This window comes from Girardinichthys multiradiatus, chromosome 13, assembly GCF_021462225.1.
Source record: "Girardinichthys multiradiatus isolate DD_20200921_A chromosome 13, DD_fGirMul_XY1, whole genome shotgun sequence".
Taxonomy (NCBI): domain Eukaryota; kingdom Metazoa; phylum Chordata; class Actinopteri; order Cyprinodontiformes; family Goodeidae; genus Girardinichthys; species Girardinichthys multiradiatus.
This window is the reverse complement of record NC_061806.1, coordinates 22,873,991-22,898,059: the sequence shown is the minus strand read 5'-3', so window position 1 is coordinate 22,898,059 and position 24,069 is coordinate 22,873,991. Positions and strand designations below refer to the sequence as shown.

The 24,069-nt window shown below is 39.9% G+C and overlaps 2 protein-coding genes across 11 annotated transcripts in view; both read right to left on the bottom strand.

Moving 5' to 3' along the window:
* The window catches only part of nfyc (nuclear transcription factor Y, gamma), a 29,737-nt gene extending 23,947 nt beyond the window's left edge, over nucleotides 1-5,790 (bottom strand). For 4 of the 8 annotated variants that reach the window (XM_047384240.1, XM_047384248.1, XM_047384244.1 and 1 more), the window contains exon 1: nucleotides 5,668-5,790. The gene's annotated coding sequence lies outside the window, so the exon portion shown is untranslated. Of the gene's footprint in view, nucleotides 1-270; nucleotides 407-5,644 lie in introns of those variants that run through there. The other 4 variants (XM_047384246.1, XM_047384243.1, XM_047384247.1 and 1 more) reach the window with 4 other exon arrangements.
* A 651-nt stretch (nucleotides 5,791-6,441) lies between these two features.
* On the bottom strand, nucleotides 6,442-22,676 carry si:ch211-13c6.2 (uncharacterized protein LOC100000125 homolog). Of its 3 annotated transcripts, XM_047384238.1 has the most exons (14): nucleotides 22,342-22,676; nucleotides 20,691-20,759; nucleotides 16,590-16,614; nucleotides 12,520-12,606; nucleotides 12,296-12,435; nucleotides 12,086-12,205; nucleotides 11,925-11,970; nucleotides 10,742-11,027; nucleotides 10,193-10,675; nucleotides 9,994-10,093; nucleotides 9,860-9,922; nucleotides 9,647-9,748; nucleotides 8,946-9,129; nucleotides 6,442-6,841 (listed from the first exon to the last, which is right to left on the bottom strand). In XM_047384238.1, exons 1-14 carry the CDS (start codon nucleotides 22,393-22,395, stop codon nucleotides 6,648-6,650), a joined length of 1,953 nt encoding a protein of 650 aa, XP_047240194.1. In that variant the 5' UTR covers nucleotides 22,396-22,676; the 3' UTR covers nucleotides 6,442-6,647. The 3 variants fall into 3 exon arrangements, with proteins under 3 accessions (XP_047240194.1, XP_047240192.1, XP_047240195.1); XM_047384236.1 differs by having other exon boundaries at nucleotides 10,193-11,027; XM_047384239.1 differs by lacking the exon at nucleotides 16,590-16,614 and having other exon boundaries at nucleotides 10,193-11,027; nucleotides 22,342-22,392.
* Between the last annotated feature and the right edge of the window lie 1,393 nt (nucleotides 22,677-24,069).

The following is a 24,069-nucleotide window of genomic DNA, read 5'->3' as shown; positions in this document are numbered from 1 at the left end:
ATGCGAGGGTCGGGTGCTCACACGCCATTGGTCGGTGCTTGTACCAATCAGCTCTGACATGTCTCCTCCCCCCTCTCCTCCGCTTTCCTCTGCCCAACCCCCTTTCACTGACAGCCAACTTCCTGCTCTAAGTTACCTTGAGCTGCAGGATAGGGGTCAGGGAAAAGAAAAGAGGAAGAGAGAGTGCAGCTGAGCGTCGGTAGAAAACAGCAAATAAAGTTGCGGAAAACTCCTCAGGGAGTGTGTGAGGGTGTGGTCATAGTTGCTTGCCTTGGCATAGTTTGTTCTCAGGCGGTGTCCGTCCCTCTAGCTGCTGGTTGGATGAGAAAGGCTTCGCAGGCTGCTCTCTGACAACTGCTTTCTGCTTATTTACAATGTCAAACTAAATGTCTCCGTCGGCCCCGCCTCCGAGTCCCTGTTATAGGCTGACAGATCGGTGATACAGGCAGCCAAGCCCGCTTCTCATTGGCCGAGAGAAATGCCAGAGCTGATGCCGCATGTTGCATCCACATGATGTAAAGTACAAAAGCATAGCAAACCAGCCTCCCTGTCTCATGCGTGTACACAGTCTCACATGCACATCCACACAAATGCACATTTTGTCCTTGCCTCCTCATCTATCCTTGCTCAGAGGCGCAGGTACATACTGCAATCATTTACCTTCAAACCAGTCCATTTGTTGTAATGACATTCATGATAAAATACTAACAGAAGAACATTTGTCAACATGCATAAAGACTCCCAACAGATAAAAAACAAATGTATGACTCCAATAAATATTATTTCAAGAAAAAGATCCTCTCTAATACAGATTATTTCAGGAGCTTTGAACAAAAAGTCCTGAAAATAAATCAGCTGATTGGACGGCAGTTGTCAAAGATGGAGAGGATAAGACAGAATATGATTCTTGTTCTATTTGTGGTTAAACAAGACTCAAGAGATATGGGTGAAAACCTGTAAACAAAGACATTGCTGTTTTGACCTCAAAAACCTATGCCCACAGCAACTTCCACAAATAAAACAACATCATCAGAAAAGCCACATCAGCAAAGACACACACAATCCCATTTTTGTTAAACAATCACTGCTTTGATGTGTAAACTTTCTATGAAGAGGACTTAACTTTCATGTACCGAAGTAGGATATTCCTGCTCATATGTACGAATAATAATAAATGAGATAAGCTATACGTAAACTCATGTAAAAAGGCGCATGGTAGATAGGCAAGTTTTTGGAAGCAGCAACATATGACTGCAAATCTCCCCAGTAATGTGAAAAGGTTACGATGGAGAAAAAGAAAGCTAACCTGTCCCATCAATGAACAGCCTAAGGGGGGGAGGGGAACCGGAAGGATGGAGAAGGACAGAGAGGAGAGTTGTTATGCGACGGGAGGGGTAGAGCAAGTGGAGGGAGGGAGAGGGAACATGATAGAAACTCAAGAGACACAAAGCTAAGTGTTCCCTTTTCTATTTTTGCGGGGAACACGGGGACTGGAACAGGTACTGCAGGCATCAGGTTAATGATTGCATTGGAGCTGCATAAAGATTAATCTCTCCAACTATGGTCGACATGCTTCAGTACTTTTGAGTTGAGCTGAGCGCAGGGCTACCCAAAAGACCTCCGTAATGACACCTAACAAGGTCACCATACTAATGAAACCTTCCCATGACCTGCACTGCCCGTATCAGGGCCGTGTTTGCTTTCAGTGACGCTGTTTGGAGATAAACATGTGCCAGCCAGACGTTAGGTTTCATACACACACAGCACCCACAGGGTGTCGAGCCAAGCCATGCGTTCACCACAAACGTATAAACACATGACCACCTGCAAAACCAAATGGTTAGCAGGCTCATTTGCTCGAAGGTTATTTGCACTGCAGCTCTCATCAAGAGACAAACATCCTGTGAGTCTGAATGCGAAGTAAGATTTGGTTTAAACACAGAGTGGCTTACATAAGTAAGCATACACCTTGAACTTTTTCCCATTTTGCCAAGTTACAACCACAACCTTCAATCTATTTTTTGTGTTTTAATGTGACAGATCAACTCGAAGTAGCACTTGTTAAAAGAAAGAAAAATGAGACATGGTTTCCAAACCTTTTGCAAATAATAGGTATTAATTTTGGCAAGCATTTGCATCCCCCTTTTAGTCTAGCACCTCTAAATAAATTCTCCGCAAATTGCTTTCAAACGTCTCATAATTAGCAAATAACACCCACCAGCGTGCAGTTATAAATACAGGTCCTTCTCAAAATATTAGCATATTGTGATAAAGTTCATTATTTTCCATAATGTCATGATGAAAATGTAACATTCATATATTTTAGATTCATTGCACACTAACTGAAATATTTCAGGTCTTTTATTGTCTTAATACGGATGATTTTGGCATACAGCTCATGAAAACCCAAAATTCCTATCTCAGAAAATTAGCATATTTCATCCGACCAATAAAAAAAAAGTGTTTTTAATACAAAAAACGTCAACCTTCAAATAATCATGTACAGTTATGCACTCAATACTTGGTCGGGAATCCTTTGGCAGAAATGACTGCTTCAATGCGGCGTGGCATGGAGGCAATCAGTCTGTGGCACTGCTGAGGTCTTATGGAGGCCCAGGATGCTTCGATAGCGGCCTTTAGCTCATCCAGAGTGTTGGGTCTTGAGTCTCTCAACGTTCTCTTCACAATATCCCACAGATTCTCTATGGGGTTCAGGTCAGGAGAGTTGGCAGGCCAATTGAGCACAGTGATACCATGGTCAGTAAACCATTTACCAGTGGTTTTGGCACTGTGAGCAGGTGCCAGGTCGTGCTGAAAAATGAAATCTTCATCTCCATAAAGCTTTTCAGCAGATGGAAGCATGAAGTGCTCCAAAATCTCCTGATAGCTAGCTGCATTGACCCTGCCCTTGATAAAACACAGTGGACCAACACCAGCAGCTGACACGGCACCCCGGACCATCACTGACTGTGGGTACTTGACACTGGACTTCTGGCATTTTGGCATTTCCTTCTCCGCAGTCTTCCTCCAGACTCTGGCACCTTGATTTCCGAATGACATGCAGAATTTGCTTTCATCCGAAAAAAGTACTTTGGACCACTGAGCAACAGTCCAGTGCTGCTTCTCTGTAGCCCAGGTCAGGCGCTTCTGCTGCTGTTTCTGGTTCAAAAGTGGCTTGACCTGGGGAATGCGGCACCTGTAGCCCATTTCCTGCACACGCCTGTGCACGGTGGCTCTGGATGTTTCTACTCCAGACTCAGTCCACTGCTTCCGCAGGTCCACCAAGGTCTGGAATCGGCCCTTCTCCACAATCTTCCTCAGGGTCCAGTCACCTCTTCTCGTTGTGCAGCGTTTTCTGCCACACTTTTTCCTTCCCACAGACTTCCACTGAGGTGCCTTGATACAGCACTCTGGGAACAGCCTATTCGTTCAGAAATTTCTTTCTGTGTCTTACCCTCTTGCTTGAGGGTGTCAATAGTGGCCTTCTGGACAGCAGTCAGGTCGGCAGTCTTACCCATGATTGGGGTTTTGAGTGATGAACCAGGCTGGGAGTTTTAAAGGCCTCAGGAATCTTTTGCAGGTGTTTAGAGTTAACTCGTTGATTCAGATGATTAGGTTCATAGCTCGTTTAGAGACCCTTTTAATGATATGCTAATTTTGTGAGATAGGAATTTTGGGTTTTCATGAGCTGTATGCCCAAATCATCCGTATTAAGACAATAAAAGACCTGAAATATTTCAGTTAGTGTGCAATGAATCTAAAATATATGAATGTTAAATTTTCATCATGACATTATGGAAAATAATGAACTTTATCACAATATGCTAATATTTTGAGAAGGACCTGTATAGATGCTTTTTATGTCTGCACAATTTTGGGAAAATATTTAATTGCAATACTATTGCTGAAAATTGTGATGTTATCGCTGATAATTAACACTCATTTTGTAGATAGCTTTATGTCTTTATAATTACACAATGTCACCACCACTCTGCATGATGTCTAGCATCTCAGTCACTAAAGAAATACTTCCAGTGAGGGCAATGAGGGAAGCTACATTTAAATATTGTGGGATAATAGACTGACAACTATTAGTCATGCTGTCCACAAATCATTTTATTTTGCTTCCATTTTGCACTCTAACCCTACATAATAGTTTGTGTTGCTCTATAAAAGAAAATCCCAATGAAATACACTGACATTTGTATTGCAAAACGTTTTAACACCTTCGCAAACAGATTAAAAATAGGAAAACAGCTCCTAGGTGGAATGTAAGCTAATTCGTGGGAAAGGCTGCAAGACTGAAGAAGGATTCTAACCAGTGTCAGAAAAAAAATTTGTTTTTATATCTCCAGGGGACATTTACAGCAGTCCTAATTCAGAAACTACTATCACCAAAACAATGCCTAAACATTTATTTTAACACTGTTACATTACAGATAGCAGAAAAAAACATATACAACTAAATAAATTACAAAAAAACTAACAAAAAATATCGCATTCCCAATTTCTGCAAAACACTTTTGATGACAATTTTATTTTATTTTTTCACAATAATTTACTTCAACTGTTCTGACAGTTTTTTTTCTTTCAAATATATATATTTGTATGGCTGTTGGGTTTTAGAAACATTTACATGAAACATTTGTTCATCATTGCTTTAATTGTATCCTGGATTACAATGAACAAGGCAGGACATTGGATTGCTCATACAACTGTATAACTAGGGGAGAAGTGTAGGGTACAAGTCAACACAGATACAAGGCTGTTGATTTTGCAAATTAGTATAAAACACGCATGATTGGCGTTTTAAAAATAAATGCTACTCAAGTTGGCCAAAAGATAAAAACAAAACACATTTTATAAGCAAATTGCAAATAACTTCTCGCTTTACTTTCCTGCAGTTAGTTGTGTACATTTTAAGCTTCCATGATACTGTAAACAAGGTAAAGTCAGCACACAAGACCAAGAATTGCTCGACACTCGCAGTTTGATTCCACAAATATCATAGCAAAGCTCAACCAACTTCAACGCCAAACGCCTTAAAAAAGCAGCCGTAAAAGGTCAGTTCTTTCGGCTAGTGGTTAACGTCCGGTTGGTCAGTTACGGTGGCATTGTACAACAAATGGTTGAAGTTTATGTTAGCTTGCCGGGGATTTTCACTGGTTGTGTAGCACAGATATCTATTCGCCGACTGTGTAATAATAGTGACTAATTGCCGATGTGTCCTGTCACCATTTGAAAGTTTGCAAAGCTTTAAAGAAACAGTCTAACCAATAAAGACAACGTTTGGATCTGTCCTTCAGACCAATCAAACCTCGGACTAGATTCCACCAATCAAGGTTTTTAAGGCTAAGTTCGTTCTGCAACTGACGCCATTCGGGCTCTCCCAGAGCTGGCCACTGGGCTTCTCTACCTCTCGTGTGAGAACCAAAATGGCGTACACAGAACAGCACTTTCCTGACCGCCCGTGATCCTTTGAGCGGGCCACCAATAAGCGCCTCAGAGAGCAGGGAGGGAAATGGCGCCTGTGTTCATCTTCCAAAACAAACGTCTATTGGTCAAGAACAGCAAATGAAATTAAGCAAAGTAATTACCCCCACTTTCGTACATCACAGACAGCTTACGCGATAATAGTACATACGTAAATTAATTTCAGGTTCTTACTTCCTTTTACGGGTTCGTTCGAAGTGAAGACCGGCTCAGCGTATTATTTATTTTATTTAGCTTGCAAAGAGAAACAAGATGGCTGCCGACTCGAACCGGAAGATATTTACGCGATGACGTAGGGGGTACGTAAAAGAAGACCGGTGGAGTTCAATATGCTGTACACGCAAATCTTTTAATTCCTATGAATGAATAAAACGATTTTTATTCATGTATCTTTAATTTGAGATTGTTTTATAAGTACAAGTCATTAAAAATATATTCAGTCATGTTGAATAATTAACACAAAGAATGCAGTTTTTGTACTCTATTTTCTTGACTATTGTGACATTACTAGTGGTAAAACATGACTTTACCAATAAGCTATTTAAAGCTGAGAGAATCTTTCTTACCTTTAAGGAGAAGACTAATTTGATTTCTAAACAAAGTGCGCTTTTTAAAGAAAACATATACTTTTTACTTGCACTTGTAAAAATCACATTGTGTCTTTGGTGAAAACCTTTCATTTTAAATGCTGGCACTTCATCAATCTAGCAGTCACTCTTTCAGTTTCATTACCAAGTTGTACTTCTCTTTTGAGGTGTTTTAATTATTTAAATGTAGTTTAAAACATTTTTTGTTACACAATCATTTTAGAGACAAGAAATTAAAAGAAATTGTGTATACTTGTTTTAAAGATTAAAACTAGTTAATTAAAACCTGCATTAAAGAGTAAATGGATAACATTGATCAAATTTATACAATTTCTTCTGTGAAGGAGAAAAAAAACATGAGTACAGCAACAGTGGAAGCTTTTATTGCTCACACAAAACAATCAGGCTTTAATATTTTAAGAACGAAACTTTCACTGATATCTAAAGCACATCAAAAAAACAAAAAGGTAGGATGGGTAACTTCAAAGTATATACTAAAATCTAATTATTCCATCACAAGTGATCTTTTTATTTTATTTTCCAGAGTTGTGTTTTAAATTATTCAGACTATTTTCTTGCAACAAGATCCATGAGAGCACAGGTGATTTTATCCATATTGGAAGAGTAGCGAGGATCCCGGTGCATCCTGCTGTCCTGCTCCATGTGGAGGGGAGGTACAGAGGAGTGAGGGTCAAAATAGTTCTCAGGAGAAGGCTTGTAGTCATGAGGACGCATGGGCTCAGGATAGTGAGGTTGTTCATCTAAACAAGACAGAGCATAGATTATTACTGAAGGTAGCAATGCCTATATATTCCTGTTTTGTTTTTTTTCATTAAATAGAACACACGTAAACCACAGATTTATTAGAATAAAGACAAACATTTCACAAATCAAAATATATTTTAGGTCACATGGATTGTGTCGCATCAGCCTGAGAAAAAACAAAACAAATTGAGAGACTGAGTCAAAGATGAGAACAGCTCTCCTGTTCAACGTCGGAGTTCCTACAAATTTTATGTACGAATGCTGTATTTTTAAACTCAAATGATCAAAGTTCTCAGTCCGATGTATAAGTCCAGAGATCACTAAGAATTCACTGCAGATTGTCTATGGAAGTCAGGCCTGGAATACGAAACCTGCGATAAAAATCAGACTGAAGGACTAAGGGGGTGGATGGAAATGCAACAAAGTCAGGATAAACACATTTCCCATACTCTATTTTCTTTGTCCCACACCCATTCAGGCCTGGAAAATACTTGGAAATCTAGCATCCAAATCCAATCAACACAGATAAAGAGGAAGGTTTAGGTTTTGGGTACAGATAGTTCAGTTAATCTCTAAATATGTTTCATAAATGCATTCTTTGTTACATGCAAAAAACAAAAACCAGAGAGCGAAGTGTACCAGAGTCAAATTCCTTGTTTGTATGTACAAACTTGGCAATAAAGCTGATTCTGATGTGTCATTGTTTAATTTAGTAAAAATGTGGTTTTTTGTTTGTTTCTGTTCAGGTTCACAGTTGTGTCTTTTAACCATCCGTTCACTGCAGGTAAAAAATTAAGCAGCAGTCTGCTTTATGTGTTTTTGACAAAAATAGTGAGTGCATAGTTAATATTCTTTTGTTACTATTTGAATGCATAAAATTCTAGAGTACAGACATTATTTAATTATTTATTTATTCGAACCGCTGGCTCAAGGTGCTGACTTGGCGATGCCCGAAGCCGGTGCTGCCGAAGCAGTGGAGGAGCAATTCCAACTCCTGACTCGTTATGGGGGGCGCATGTCTGTGTGACATGGTTTTATCCCCAAACGTGGGGGCTGTAACGTAGACATGTACCAAGCTGTACCGTTGCGACCACTAGGAAAATTTAACTGCAGTAGCCACCGTTCAACCCAAAGAGGGCAGCAATAAAATGGTCTAGAGACACATTTTGCAGAATCAAAACAAGTTTTCATGAAATTTAGAAAATAGCACACTAACATAAAGATAGCACTCTTAAGGCCCAGTTTATATCGTTTATCTGCAAAAACGTTTATTTGGGGTTTACTTCCTCTTCAAGTTGCAGTAACATTAGTAAGGATGTTCTGTTTTTAAGAGACTCTGCACCGACAGGTGGATAAAGGATGTGTCACCTAATAAGCAGCCAAATGTTTTAGCTCTAAATGGACTTCAGTGTGGTATTTTCCACCTCAAAGAATTAAAGTCTTAATACTGCTAGGTCAGAAATAGGTCAATAGTTGCAATCAAAAAACTCATAAATACCTTATGACCTAATTAAATGTAAACAGAACAGTGCATCTCTGCACTCATCTGCTCACGTTTATATAGAATTGTGTCAGTCATTAATACCCACCTTCTTAATACTTGTTAAGAGAAAGAAACACAATGTCCGTCTTACAGTTCAGACAGAGGGTGACGTGGCAATATGACGGCGATGGTGAAGTCTATGAAATACCATATTGGCTGAAAGTTTGTGTAGGCATACGAAGATCATAGATTTTTGGTATTCTTCTAAAAATGTCCTAAAGTGACCTTGCACGACATTAGGAACCTAACGAGTGGAGAGACATTTGAAAACAAATCGATATAAATCAGTCAAAGAAGGTAAACAATTTAAGCACAAAAGCTGAAAGAAGAACAAAACAATTAGTAAAGAAAAGCTAGACAGAGCAACTGTAATTTTTTGAGACTAAAACATTTAATCTGAAACTGATCATCCAACCAGGTCTTCAGTTTAATCACTTTACCTATTTGTCCGTTTAAGCTTGTGCCAGGTCCCTATTATGTATCCAATTTCAACCGGAAGCATCAAGTCTGCACCCTTTAGTGCCTAGTCTGCATTAGGTTTCATGTAAATATCATACCTTCAAAACGACCCCTGCTGGAGTGTCTGGGTTCCCCGTGGTTGTATTCGTGGAACCGCTGCTTCGGTATCTGATCACGCTGCTCCCAACCAAGTCTGTGACCATTGTTAAAATCGAGCTCCTCTGATCGTCTAAGGTCAGACTCCTCTCTCGGAGGTCTTGCATACTGGTATGGTTGAGAAAGCTGCAGGTCAAGGTTTAAATCAATGTCATTTCTGGAGACTCCTGCTCAACCATGGTCATCGTATTGCAGTAACAAAATAAACACATGCTGTGTTAATTCCAGTGTTAACACACATTTCTCCATATTAAAATTCTATAATTTTCCAAAGTCTTCGGTCCTTTTTTAGCCAAAATTTTTAAAGTCTCCCTGAATTTACTGAAGATGTTTAAACACTGGTCAGACTTTCAATATGAAGACTGCAAAAACTAGAGCAACAAAAGAGCCAAGGAAGAATGGACGGTTAAAGGATGGATGAAAACTTGCACAGACGTGGATGGATGAACAAGCAGACAAACAGATGGACAGACTAATAATATATGGATGGAACAATGAAGTCTTAAAATAAAACAATTTCTCCAATTATTTGACTTTATTCCAGAGATACCTGAATCAAATTCAATGCTTTAAAGACAGAACAGAAACAATACATATGTTATGTTCTCTTTGGCAAAAAGTACATCTTCAGGAGGAAACATACCACAGCTTTCTCCATCTTTTTGGTCTTAAATTCTTCCAGAAGGTTGGAAAGTTTGCTCTTTAGGAAGTTAGCCTCTTCTGCATTCTCAATTTCAACGTTTTTCTATGGAAAACAATAAAAAAGCATATATTAAGCATCAATTTCATGACTAAATCTGCATTACGTACATGGAACAGAGACTGCTGTAAATGTTCCAAGCGTGTATGATCTTACCAGAAGATCGAAGACGCTCCGTTCAGAGCCTCCTCGACTGTAGCCCTCTCCCAGATGCGGAGGCTTAAAAAATCATCAACATGAGATCACTACAACAGCCACGTTGCATCACATATTTAAAAAAGTCTGCGTACCTGTGATTCTCCGTAGTGGATGTCCGATCTCACTGGTGCATCACCAGGTCGAAGATCTGCACCAATTTGTGAGTATGGAGGTCCATAATCATCTCTGTACCTTAAACGGAATTTAAAAAGCATTGGGTCAAAAAACAGAAAAAACAAGTGTCAACCAGAGAGTTTCTAGGAAAGCAATCTGTACAGTCTTTACACTCACATCTCCTTCGCCATCTTTACTTCCTCTGGAGTTGCATCAGAGAAGCGGCTTTTTCGTCTGTTTAGTCCTTCTTCATCTCCGCTACCTTTTAGGAAGCGCCTGAACGGCTCTGGTATATTAGACATGGCCCTGGGAACGTCTCCAAGTTTCTGGGCTGAAGTGGGTCTTCCTCTCTCAAACGCCTCCTCTTGGTATGGGTCGTTCCTTTCGTGATGATAATCTTTAAACATGTCAAACGAAGCCTCGCGTGATCGATCACCTTCAAAGGGAGCAGATAAGGTTCTTCTCTTGGCTTCTGGTTCACTTGATCCATGTCTTCTCAGACTGTCGTGTCTACCAGATTCCCTCTCCAGAGACCATCGCTGATTACAGTCTTCTGCATACAGCCTCTTTGGAGAGGGCTGGTATCCTTGCAAACGAACTTGCCCACGGCGAACTTCCTCTGAGTAGAACTCCTCTAGAGGATCTCGTTCTGGGTAGGGTCTTTTATGAGAAGAAGCATCAGCAGGGTAATCCAGAGAACTAGGCATCGTGTGCCTATTATCATACCTGGAAACATCTCGTGGGTCTAGTATTGCTGCTTTTAGTGGATCTTCAGCATATTCCGTCAGATACCTAGTAGAATAATCAGGATCTTCTCTGTACCTAGGACCTCCAATGAAATCCGTTTCTCTCAGTTGCTCTTCAAAGCGATTACGGCTAAGATGGTCTGGATGGAACCCAGAAAGATCCCTCTTTCGGTGATAGTCCTGTAATTCAGGTAAGAGTGGTGGCACGTCTTGTAGGGATCTCTGGGAGCTGCTTTGCAGCCTATTTTGCCTCTGCTTTGGATGAACTAGAAAAACAAACAAAACAAAAAAACACTCATTTAATATGAACAATTGGAAATTTCCTTAATCAAATACGACTAACATTATCAAGTCCAAGCGTCAAACAGAAGGATATTAAATTAGAAAATTAGAAAAAAACATTAGTATTGTTAGAATATTATGAAATTTTAAGAGTTTTTGATGAGTGCACTCGTGAAAGAAAAAAATTGTTTAATTAACAGACAAGCTCAATTATGAGCTTTAAAAAAATGGTAAATTATTAAATTAATTGCATTAAATTGTGGTTATTTTAGATCAAACTGCTGAAATTTATGGTGACCCTATAAGTGACTGAAAACAAAAAAAAACTTTTTTTCTTTTTTTTTCAAACAACTAGAAATAAGAACATTGTAAAAAATGGAACCCAGAAAAACACAAATGTAAAACAAAGGAATTTATTTTTTTTTTTTATAAAAATGCCCCAAAAAAGGCATATTCTGTCCACTCTCCTATACTCTATTCTATTTTCCTACACTTTATACTATTGTTAAAATTGGTCAAATGATTTATAATCTGTCAGAAAAGCTTCTTTGGCCTAATTTAGTTTGCTTTAACTAATGCTTTAATCTTGATTTTACCGACAGTCGCAAATATACAAAAAAAAAAAAAAATTGAAAGCTTATACTTCAACTCAAATACACCAAATTGGGTCAGTACTGAGATTTTCTTTATAATAGGGTTCAATACCAATCTCTACCTGCAGAACTGACCATCCATGAACTAAATAGTGGGTCACTACATCCATTAAAGCAAAAAATCTTTTTTCTTCATAGATTTTTTTTGCACAGCCTTGTTTCCTGAATATTTTTACATACTGTATATCATTACATTACTTAATTACTTATCCGCAGATCTGACTGTACCTCTTGAGATGTTCAGCTTTCCTTCAACCCCCTTTCTCAACAATTGCTGAAACATAAGAATGTGAACAGAGTTACAGAAAAGTAAAGTTACAGAACAAATATAGTTTTAAAACAACATCTTTAGAGAATATTCAATATGTCAGTTTAAATGTATGTCTAACTTCTGGAACTCCTCGTCCGTTCTGTCTCTCAATTATCTCCGCTTTGGCTCGCATGATCTTCCCTCCTTGGGTGTTTATAGTCTGACTGTCCCAGGTCACCAAGTCCGGCCGTTTTAACTCCTATGAAAGCACAGGATTTGGTAACATCTGAAGAGCAAGTAAAACAGATCATCAAAAGAAGGTTTTCGGAATACATCACTGAGGCTTTACCACATATTTTTGCCGGTGTTTCCGACCAATCACGTGACAGACCATTTCTGCGAGATTGGCCGTCTGGCTGCATAACTTGCAGGTGTATCTTGTACCCAACTGTGGATCAAAATTCACTACTTCCTCCAAAAAATTCAAACCTAAGACAAAAGCACAAGAAATGTTTGTTTTTTGTTTTCATACAATGCCAAAATAGCAGGAAATGTTTCTACTGATGTATTTACCAATGATGGGCTCATCAAGGTTCAGGTAATCCAGGTAGTGTAAAATGTCCTTGAACCTTGGTACGATGTGTTCTCTGACAGCCTTCCCTGAGACGCCAAACACAACCAGTTAGTAAAAGAAAACACAGAAGATGGGGCTTAGTTATCCAAATGCTTTCTTCGATCTATTAAAATTACAACTCAGATCGGAGCATGGTATCACATTTTTTAATTTATGTGTAACCCAACGTAGCAGCGTATATCTTTTACCTTCTGTTGGGAGTTTCTTGTTTTAGCGATCAGGAGTCACGGCAATTGTTGGGAATATCATTTTAGTTAGAACCTTTTAACTGAATAATGGCTCACAGTAAGTTATGTCTTAGGCAATGGCTTCAGTTAATTAAACGAGTCTTAGAGCTTGCGCGATATAACAGAAATTGCTCATCCAGGGATGTTGTTAGTTCGATAAAACAAACTGATCCATTGGGAACCTGGGGTCCTTCCTCTACTGGTGTTGCACAGGTGCTGTGTCCTGCTTTCTGGAATCGTTGTATAAACACCAAGATAACGCATCCATTTTCTAATGTAATGTAGAGGATTGCGCAGCCACACTGTGGAAGATGCTCATTTCAGTCACTTGTGTCCAAGGATTTGTATGTATGGTCATGAACCATATCCCATAACCAAAGGTCCGAATGTAGACGGACTGAGAAATCAAGAGCTTTACCTTTCAGCTCAGCCCTTTCATCCCATGACAGACTAGAGTCATGCTGATGTTACTGCACAAGAGCCCCCTTCAGTACATCCATGTCCTGCTCCATTCTTTCATCATTCTGGAATAATACCTCAAGGGTCTTGTGCTCACCCTCCAAAGGCAGCTCCTTTTTTGTGGTTGATAACTATTACCTCAGACTTGGTAATAGTTGGTAATAATCATTTCAGCCACTTCGCATGTTGGGTGACTGGACTCAGCCTTGAAGATGAGTAAGGTAGCTCTGTGGTTGAGGTCAGATGAGGGGGTTCTGGCTTCTGGCCTGGGACCACCTTGGAATCATCCAAAAATAAGCTTCAAAGAGGAAGTGTGGCTTTCCCCTATGGACTCATCACGGTACCTTCGAATAAATGGAGAAAATAGACAAGCTGCTGGAGCTCCAGCTCCAGCAAGTCCTACAATCCTGGAAGAGCAGCAGAGAGTCCATTTATTTCCTGGGACAAAACAGCTTTAACTCCAGACGTCAACGTTTTTTCTGTGTTTAACCAACACAGCTGTAAGGCATGGCCATAAAGATCCTTACACCACATTCCAATTTCAGGCCTCAACACTCCTGAGAAGCACGTCTTTCCATTCAGTCCAGATTTATCACAAATTGTTAATGTTGGCTCCTTTTCTTTGAGATCTTCTTCTCTGCTCACCCTCTTATTTGTCTCTCATGACTAGACAAAGAGACTCTGGTGGATGGATGGCAAAATAATTGTATAGGCTCTGGATAGCTCACCTAGCTATCCAGCCCATAGCTGCACTATAAATACTGAGGTCCACAATCCCATTAAGATAGATTATTTACTCAAAACATGGTCCATGGAGACGCTGGAGGCAGCAGTTGACAGAAACTTTATTTGATATTTCCTATGGGTGGCAACTGTTATTAAAGTAAAGCAAGACTGAAATGGCAGTGGTCTCTGCCATCATAAGATTTATATTTTTTAAATCAGGTTCATGTAGCATACCAGAATAAAAAAAGCATAATTCCTGAAATAAGCCAAATCATTTATGCGAGACAACCAGAAAATCTATTTTTTCTGGCTAAATGTATGTACAGTTTCAGTGACGCAAAACTACATATTTTTATTTTGACTGCACTACCATCAGCCATCCACCCATTCACACACTGACAGTGGTGAGCTACATTGTAGCTACAGCTGCCATGGGGCAGACTGACTGAAGTGAAGCAGCCATACAATCGGCGCCACCGAGCCCTCTGACCACCATCAGCAGGCAAGGTGAGGGAAGTGTCTTGCCCAAGGACACAATGACTGAGACAGACATAGCAGGTAATCAAACCGGCAACACACCGTTCATTGGACAGACGCCCTACCATCGTTGCCACTGTCGTCCCAAAATGTTTCAGGTTGTGGAAAAAGATACAAGTAAAGGAGCACCACTCGTCACAGTGATTATTAATTTTACAGCTGGCAAGCTACAAGCGGCATGTCTGGTAAAAGGCAGACTGTAGGTTGGCTACATGTTTCATTATCTAGCCTCAAAGATGAGCCCCTCACCCCAAACTGCCTGTCGTCGCTTTTAATTCATCCAACAAGCCATCCACATGAACTTACTCATGAACTTTTAGAAATTAAGCCGGCATCATGTAACCCAAGGTGGGGTGGAGTGGAACCCTGCGAGTCGTCTTAGAGCCGCATGCATAAAATTTGCATTGCCCATTCTAAAAAGGTATATTTTATTTGACGCCTTCGATTATTTCAGACAACACAGAAAATAGGGGTTTATGTCCATGCTCGTGTCTTGTGAAAAAGGCTAATGATATCGGGCCTGCCCGGTCAATTAAAAATAACTTGTGGTAAAGCTGCTGAAAATCCTCTGATAGCGTGTGGCGTAGTCAGTGCCGAAGCACATCAAGCATGAGACTCCGTTGAATCTGATGCAACATTGCTGCTTGGATTGCTTACCAGGAGTTCTGGTGAGTCAGACCAACCTGTGATTTCACCAATTGGAGTTTATGGTATTTCATCGTACCAAACCATAAACATAAACACTGTGTGCACAATTATTAGGCAAATGAGCATAATTTTTATGCACATAAGTTGATGTGTATTTGGTCTGATGAGAGAAGATGTGCCTTTAGGAAATCAACACCCTTTATCAAGGTGTGTATACATGTTATGCAGCTTCTACTCCTTAGGCCAAATGGGCCAAAAAGGAGATTTAACTGACTCTGAAACCTCAAACGTTGCAAAACGAAATCTGGGGAGGAAAAAAACAAACAATCTTAAAATGACCAACATATTGAGGAGGGATTACAGACCATCAAACATTTTGTTGCAAGAGGGTTTCAAGAAACGTATTGAGAAAGAAAAGAATACACAAATGAACTGCCAAAGATTTGCGAAGACTCAAACATGAAGATCCCAGGATCCTATTCATCTCCAGTGCTGGCGTTTTCCAAATATGCAACCTACCTGAAGCCCACAGAGGTACAAGGTGTTCAGTGCTCGAACATATGGCCAAAGTAAGGAAGGCTGAAACCCGACCACCACTGAACAAGAAACATCTGAAGATAGATGTATAAAAGGTTTTATTGATTGACGTGATCCATGTGACTCTTGGTGGGCCATATGGATGATCCCATGGCTGGATCAGTAACAAGCACAGAGGGTGCCAGCAGGGTGGAGGTAGAGTACTGGTATGGTCTGTTATTTTTTTCCAAACCTACAGACAATCAGTAAGACAGGAAAACGTCTGCATCTTTTAAGAAAACCATGATTTTTATGCAGGACAACGGTCCATGGCATCAAACTTCTTATAGGTGGCCTGACGTGACCTAAACCTTACAGGGCTCTACTTCGACATAACACCTCTCTGAACAGTCTGGGAGGTTGTGGTTGCTGCTACACAAATCGTCAACAGATTAAGAAACCGACAGACTCGATGAATGAAAGATTGTGACTTATTGAAAAATGGTGGTTATATTAGTAAATGTTTTCATTTAGTTTCATATTTCTGCACAGTATTAGCTGCCCAATAATTGTGCACACAGAGATAATTTAAGAAAGCTTAAACATCACTGTTGCTTTCTTAAATAGTCTTAAGTTTAATAACGTTTCAGAGCTGCAGTTGTATACAAATAATGATAAAAAATACAACTTGCCTAATAATCGTGCACACAGTGTAAAAGGTAGAGGTTTTGGTTGCCGTTTTTGCCTACTTGACTGTACACAGCTACCGACAGTGTTAGACTTAAATTCTGTCCTTTAAAACAAACAAAAACAGAATTTGATGCTTCTTTCTCGAAATTACATTATTGAATATGGATTGAATTTCAGAGATTCATTTAAAGATGAGGCCCACTTACCCTCAGCAACAAGGGAATCCTCTTTCTGCCAGGAATAAAAGGAGAACAATACATATTAAGTGAACTTTTGCTGAACAAAACAGCACAATTCCAGTTTTTCTCGACAGAAAACACAGAAATTGTTAGATCATTAAACACAAACATTTTTTATACTCAAGCTTACCAGAGGGGGGAGTACATGTATTTTTATCTTACCCAGTCATACAGAGCCCAGTTATACTTATCTGACCTGTACTTGTTGGATTCCTGTTGCAGCAGATCCAGGTCTGCAGAAGTATGTACACCCCACAAGCACAAGTCTACATAAATAAAGGAAATCTTAGCAGATACGTGCACACGGGTTCTTCTACGCATAGATGACAATATTTACATTTTACAAACCGTAGCTGTGCATTTGTAGCACCAAATGATCCTATTGAAATATCTCTGCAGTTGATGTGGGGTTATTGCTGACCTTTTATACTCTCCAAACTGGGAGAGCTTAACAGAAAATCATGCAAGTTTCTATTTTCTTATTTTTAACAGGGCGCCTGTATCCAGTGTGGCATGTTCCACTTTGTCGGCTCACGGTTATACAGACATATTGCTTCCAAATTCGTTTTCTCCGGCACTCAGTGGTCCGATTAAAGATCCATCTCCTTTGGCCTAGATCATTTCCAACTCCATACTTACAGTACAAGTTAACTGTCCAGGTAAAAGAAATGTGCAGACATCCTTCATTCTTCAGGCACTTAAAGAAAAGTAGCTAGCTTTGCTATTCTTTTACGTAAAAGATCAAATCTTCTGTACCAAAGCAAATCTGGATCCAGAGAAGCTGCAATCAGCGGCAAAAAACTCCCAAAAGCAGCTGAGAAGTGGTGTGAAACATCCATTGTACCCAAAAGTGGAAGTGAAGAAGCTGACAAGTCACCGCTATTGTGACAAGGTGAAAGCCAGTTACATAATCCATTGTCTGCTTTATATTCCACCATAAAATTTGGATCATCTGCTCAGAAAAAGCTCCTTACACTGCCAGGTCAAAACTCACTTAAAGATGGTTAAGCAAATGATCAACCAGGAAATTCTTTAAAGATATTTTTTCAGCACTAGTGCCATTTATTTTTATTTTTTGACAGTAGGCAGGCAAGAAAGAGGGGTAGAGAGAGGGGGAGACATTCGGCAAATGTCGCCAGGTCCGGGACGGCCGCTTCAAGGACTGTAGCCTCCATATATGGTCGCGTGCTTAACCCCTACACCATCAGCGCCGCGCCCATCAACCAGGAAATTATTTGGTGTCGTTTGGACCAGCTCTACTAATTTTTTATCCAATAAGATGGATCCTGTTGGGCGGGTGACTCTTGTCACTGCAATGAACACAACAAAATATCATAACATTTTAAATCCCCCCATCCCCAGCTCATTCCACATAAAATAAAATCATAAAAATCTTATACAGGAACCGAATGAGTTCTGCTCCTCATGATAAAAAAAAAAAATGACTAAGGTTTAAATCAAAACCTTAGAAATCTAATCCCGTTATGGTTTGGGTGAAGAATATTACTGGATCTTTTCCGTAAAATGTTAAATTTATAATCCTTTTGTCCAACACGTATATATTGTGCTGGCAAGATTATCACAACCACCAGTTTTATCTCGTGTGGGAATATTACTGAAAGTATGATTTGTTTATGTTATGTTTTCCATCTCTTTTTTGCCATTTTATAGTTTGGTGGTCTCAAAGTTGGAATCGGGACCTCAGCTGGTCTCCTGAATTGATGAGTTCATACTTATAATACTTAGAAATCAAGTTAAATAATGATAAGTATATGAATAAAAATAATATTTATGTTACAGACAAAACCAATACCTACAGATGAGTGAAAACAATGACATTTATATAATATAGTATTGATGCTGTTTATGCTAGTTGTCATTCCAATTTTATTGGCTTACTACACTGCTCAAAAAAATAAAGGGAACACTCAAATAACTCATCCTAGATCTGAATGAATGAAATATTCTCATTGAATACTTTGTTCTGTACAAAGTTGAATGTGCTGACAACAAAATCACACAAAAATCATCAATGGAAATCAGATGTATTAACCAATGGAGGCCTGGATTTGAAGTCACACACAAAATTAAAGGGGAAAAACACACTACAGGCTGATCCAACTTTGATGTAATGTCCTTAAAACAAGTCAAAATGAGGCTCAGTATTGTGTGGGACCTCCACCTGCCTGTATGACCTCCCTACAACGCCTGGGCATGCTCCTGATGAGATGGTGGATGGTCTCCTGAGGGATCTCCTCCCAGACATGGAGTAAAGCATCCACCAACTCTTGGACAGTCTGTGGTGCAACGTGACGTTGGTGGATGGAGCGAGACATGATGTCCCAGATGTGCTCAATTGGATTCAGGTCTGGGGAACGGGCGGGCCAGTCCATAGCTTCAATGTCTTCATCTTGCAGGAACTGCTGACACACTCCAACCACATGAGGTCTAGCATTGTCCTGCATTAGGAGGAACCCAGGGCCAACCGCACAAACATATGTGCCATCCTGGATGAGCTGCACTACCTGAGCCTCTTGTGTGGGTTGTAGAGTCCGTCTCATGCTACCACGAGTGTGAAAGCACCACCAACATTCAAAAGTGACCAAAACATCAGCCAGAAAGCATAGGTACTGAGAAGTGGTCTGTGGTCCCCACCTGCAGAACCACTCCTTTATTGAGTGTCTTGCTAATCACAAAAGATTTCCCCCTGTTGTCTATTTCATTTGAACAACATCTGTGAAATTGATTGTCAGTCAGTGTTGCTTCCTAAGTGGACAGTTTGATTTCACAGACGTTTGATTTACTTGGAGTTATATTGTGTTGTTTAAGTGTTCCCTTTATTTTTTTGAGCAGTGTAGTTATATTTGTACAGTCCACCAATAGTTAGAGTCAACAGGCTTTTTTACTGTTATTTTGTGGGTCAGAAGCAGAAAAGTTGAGGAACTACTGGTCTAGTTCACACATATATGGGCCAATTTTGCTTAATCCCCTAGAATGCGCTGGAGGATGGTGGTGGGGTTAAAGACATTTGACATTACCTCCATAACCCCAACATCCAATAGGTGAAAGCCAGACGAATGGATTGAAAGGATAAGACACGCGTGGTCTCCTGCTGGAGTAAATATTGTGAACCAGGACAGATCTAATGTCACCTGAAGAGAGAGGCCTCAACAAAAAACCTCTTTAAGCTTATTTTAGTATTTTTTATAAAGCATAGTACTTTTTAGGCCCGCTTTACAAAAACAACCAATATATTCGATGGTCCTGTGTGAGCAGAGGAAAGAAGCATCGTTTAGGCTTAAAGTGCCAGTCTTACCTCAGTGTATCAAGTTTTACCTTCACGCCTGGAAAAAAAACTTGCAGTGTTCATTTTCTGAGGAAGCTGCTGACAAGAAACCAATGAGACAAAGTCTTAGACTGGCTGAATAAGTTCCTCAAGAAGGAACATTTTCAGTGTTGCAGTCACATCTTTAAAGTATGCGTGACTGAAGAGGTGGATAACACTTTTTACTTTCTTTTCCTCTTGGACAAACCTGAGTGGCTTCAGGGACAACTGGGTTCTCCAGATCAAGCGAGAATCCATCTTCTCAGGCTTCCAGCTGGCTGTTTGTGACCAAATCAAAGTCTTCCAGATTAACCAACTCCAATAAGGATAAACAGATGACTCGTGGTTCATTAACAACAATGAAACACATAGAAATATTTTGTCAGTTTTGGAGAGGTTTTTCCTTTCTTCTTTTCTCACTAAGTGCCACCATTTTTCAGAAAGAGATTGTTCTTTACCTCAGACAGTTTGCCAGCTCAGAGTTATATAAGTATGCTGTTGTGTGGAACATACCAAAATGTTGTATTGTGGTGTTTGCCAGAATTAGAGCAAATAATTCCACTTTGCATATGAAGCTGTTTTTAGTTTTCATAACTTAAAATAAAGAGCTTGGCAGAATAAAAATAAAATTATCAAGACCCAAGTCAATTACTAAAGTAAATATTGATATAGTTTGCCAATTATCTGCTTTCAAGGCAAGTTTCTAAGGCAACAAAACCCCATATGTAAACTGTGATGTATACCTTTAAATGTCCCGGTGTGGTCAGGTGTATCTTGTACAGCGTGTCACCTCTTAAGGATTTTTCACAGACCTGAGTTAAACAGAAAAGAAGTCCGTTCCAGTTAGTAGACCCTTTATTAAAGCACAAATATCACACGGGGTTTTGTTTTCTTTCAACCCAGAGTCAATTTGTAGGGAATTCATAATGATCAGAGAAACAGAAATGTTTTCAATGGGGATGGGCAATTATTGTATCATTATCATTTAAAAATAAATTAATAAATCATCAAAATTAGCCATCTTGTGATAATAACAATATACTATAACTGATGGCTGTAAAACACAAAACTAGTACCTAAACTGAAATTGGTACTTTTACTGTTGCTGTTTATATTTTTGATATAATTGGTTTCCTGCCAGTCTCTTTACTTGCTGTATTTATGTTTTCAAAATCTAAATGGAAACATTTACTTTGTAATGTTTAGCTGAACAGTTGGGTTAGGGTAAATGCACCACTGGATGTAATTGTGAAGTAGTCTATTTGATAATGAATAGGTTTTAATTTGAGAGCATCTGTTCGGGTGAACTCTGACAGTATGTAGTGATATTGTTTTTATTACTTCTCTGCTGTCACTTTTATATGCATCACTACCTTTCAGAATAGATTAAATGCACCAGATCTTCCATCAGAAACTGTTTTCAATTTTCTCAAAGGGATGGCAGCATGATTAATTTGCGGTGTGATTAGAAACACACAAAATATATTAGTTACAGTCTGGATATCTTGAAAACATATTCCCCTTCGAGATATAAACAAAATGGGGTTTTTTTAAGTTTGTAGATATTTAAACGTCAGTCAGTCAGTCATTTTCTACCGCTTATTCCATAGTGGGTCGCGGGGGAGCTGGTGCCTATCTCCAGCAGTCTATGGGAGAGAGGGAGGGTACACCCTGGACAGGTCGCCAGTCCATCGCAGGGCAACACACAAACAACCATGCACACAATCATTCATACACCTAGGGGCAATTTAGAGTGACCAATTAACCGAACAGGCATGTCTTTGGACTGTGGGAGGAAGCCAGAGTACTCGGTGAGAACCCACGCATGCACGGGGAGAACATGCAAACTCCATGCAGAAAGACCCCCGGTTGGGAATCGAACCCAGGACCTTCTTGCTGCAAGGCAACAGTGCTACCAACTGCGCCACCGTGCAGCCGATATTTAAACGATAAATCATAAAAAGCTAATTATACTCGATATAATATTTCCCAGTGATCATCTAATTATATCATACATTACAATATATATTTCCAATTATCCTAAATGGGTCGTTGTAATAAAAATAATAAAATTAGATTTAGAAAAGCATACCTTAAATATATTATCGGTATAACTTGAATGTTAGCATCATATCATAATTCCCTAAGTCATATGACTTAGAGGCTGGATTGTTAATTATGCTATGATGCACATTTTAAATATATTTTGAGATAGTTACCCCTAGTTTATATACAAGAGTAATAAACAGCATAAATGTAGATAAAGTGACATGCTTACGTTGTTGGAAATTGGATGAAGCTAGCTTTGCGTGGCTAACTTTATAAAACCCACGCTGCTTCTGATTCCTTTAACATTAGATTTTAAGTTCAGCTGCTAGAACATGGCTTACTTACCGTGCATTCAATGAAACCATCGTCCTCTTCGTATGGTGTTTCGAAGTTATCCATTTTTGTTTTACTTTTTACGTGGCAACAACGAGCTAATGTTAGCTTACCAGAAAGCAATTTAGCCTAGCTAGTTTTTTTTCTGCAATGACGCAATGACTTGTATGGCAGTTTGACAACAAATGACGGCTGTTCTCTCACTAATACTAACTGAACAATATTAAGTGGCTCTTAAAACATAAACTTTATAATACAACGGGCACGTAATAACGCAATGACCGTAATCAAAGAAGCAATTGCTTTAAAATTAAGACTACTTCCTGGAAGTTAGTGGCGTTCCCTTCGAAAGCACAGAAGGGGCGGGACAATTGACAACAAGTACTACTACAATAAAAAAGATTCGCCGGTGTTAAAAATAAGCGCACACAGAAAAACGTACTCTTGTCTAAAGAGGGTCCTTCTACGCCCCCTGTCGGCCATCCCTCAGTTCTTCAAATGACAAAACATTCTGCAGGTCTTTTATTTCACACAGGACTGCAGACATTATTTATATTTTTTTGTTTATTCTGCTCCGCTCTTGATTGAAGGTGACAAAAACAAAGCTGTTTTTTAGTCTAGCTTTGGAAACTGGGGCACATTTCAGGCTGTATGACGCATTTGATTTAAACTATAAAGCATCACAGTAAACAAAACTGACCTTTTCACTCACTATGTAAGCACACTGCAGGTAAAAAATATCCAAGGTACATGTACACTGCTCAAAGAAATAAAGGGAACACTTAAACAACACAGTATAACTCCAAGTAAATCAAACTTCTGTGAAATCAAACTGTCCACTTAGGAAGCAACTCTGATTGACAATCAATTTCACATCCTGTTGTTCAAATGAAATAGACAACAGGGGGAAATCTTTGGTGATTAGCAAGACTCACTCAATAAAGGAGTGGTTCTGCAGGTGGGGACCACAGACCACTTCTCAGTACCTATGCTTTCTGGCTGATGTTTTGGTCACTTTTGAATGTTGGTGGTGCTTTCACACTCGTGGTAGCATGAGACGGACTCTACAAACCACACAAGTGGCTCAGGTAGTGCAGCTCATCCAGGATGGCACATCAATGCGAGCTGTGGCAAGAAGGTTTGCTGTGTCTGTCAGCGTAGTGTCCAGAGCCTGGAGGCGATACCAGGAGATAGGCCAGTACACCAGGAGATGTGGAGGAGGCCGTAGGAGGGCAACAACCCAGCAGCAGGACCGCTACCTCCGTCTTTGTGCGAGGAGGAACAGGAGGAGCACTGCCAGAGTCCTGCAAAATGACCTCCAGCAGGCAACAAATGTGCATGTGTCTGCACAAACGGTTAGAAACCGACTCCATGAAGATGATATGAGGGGCAGACGTCCACAAATGGGGGTTGTTTTCACAGCCCAACACCGTGCAGGACGCTTGGCATTTGCCAGAGAACACCAGGATTGGCAAATTTGGCACTGGCGCCCTGTGCTCTTCACAGATGAAAGCAGGTTCACACTGAGCACATGTGACAGAGTCTGGAGACACCGTGGAGAGCGATCTGCTGCCTGCAACATCCTTCAGCATGACCAGTTTGACAGTGGGTCAGTAATGGTGTAGGGGGGCATTTCTTTGGAGGGCTGCATGGCCCTCCATGTGCTCGCCAGAGGAAGCCTGACTGCCATTAGGTACCGAGATGAGATCCTCAGACCCCTTGTGAGACCATATGCTGGTG

Bases quoted from the DNA above. Each gene is read 5' to 3' on its own strand.
- si:ch211-13c6.2 (XM_047384236.1), bottom strand. From the start codon at position 22,395: ATGGATAACTTCGAAACACCATACGAAGAGGACGATGGTTTCATTGAA. The intron at 12,436-12,519 runs GTAAATACATCA...CTTTTGTCTTAG, and splicing joins CCTTGATGAGCCCATCATTG to GTTTGAATTTTTTGGAGGAA. The intron at 10,094-10,192 runs GTGAGTGTAAAG...ATTCCGTTTAAG, and splicing joins GTAAAGATGGCGAAGGAGAT to GTACAGAGATGATTATGGAC.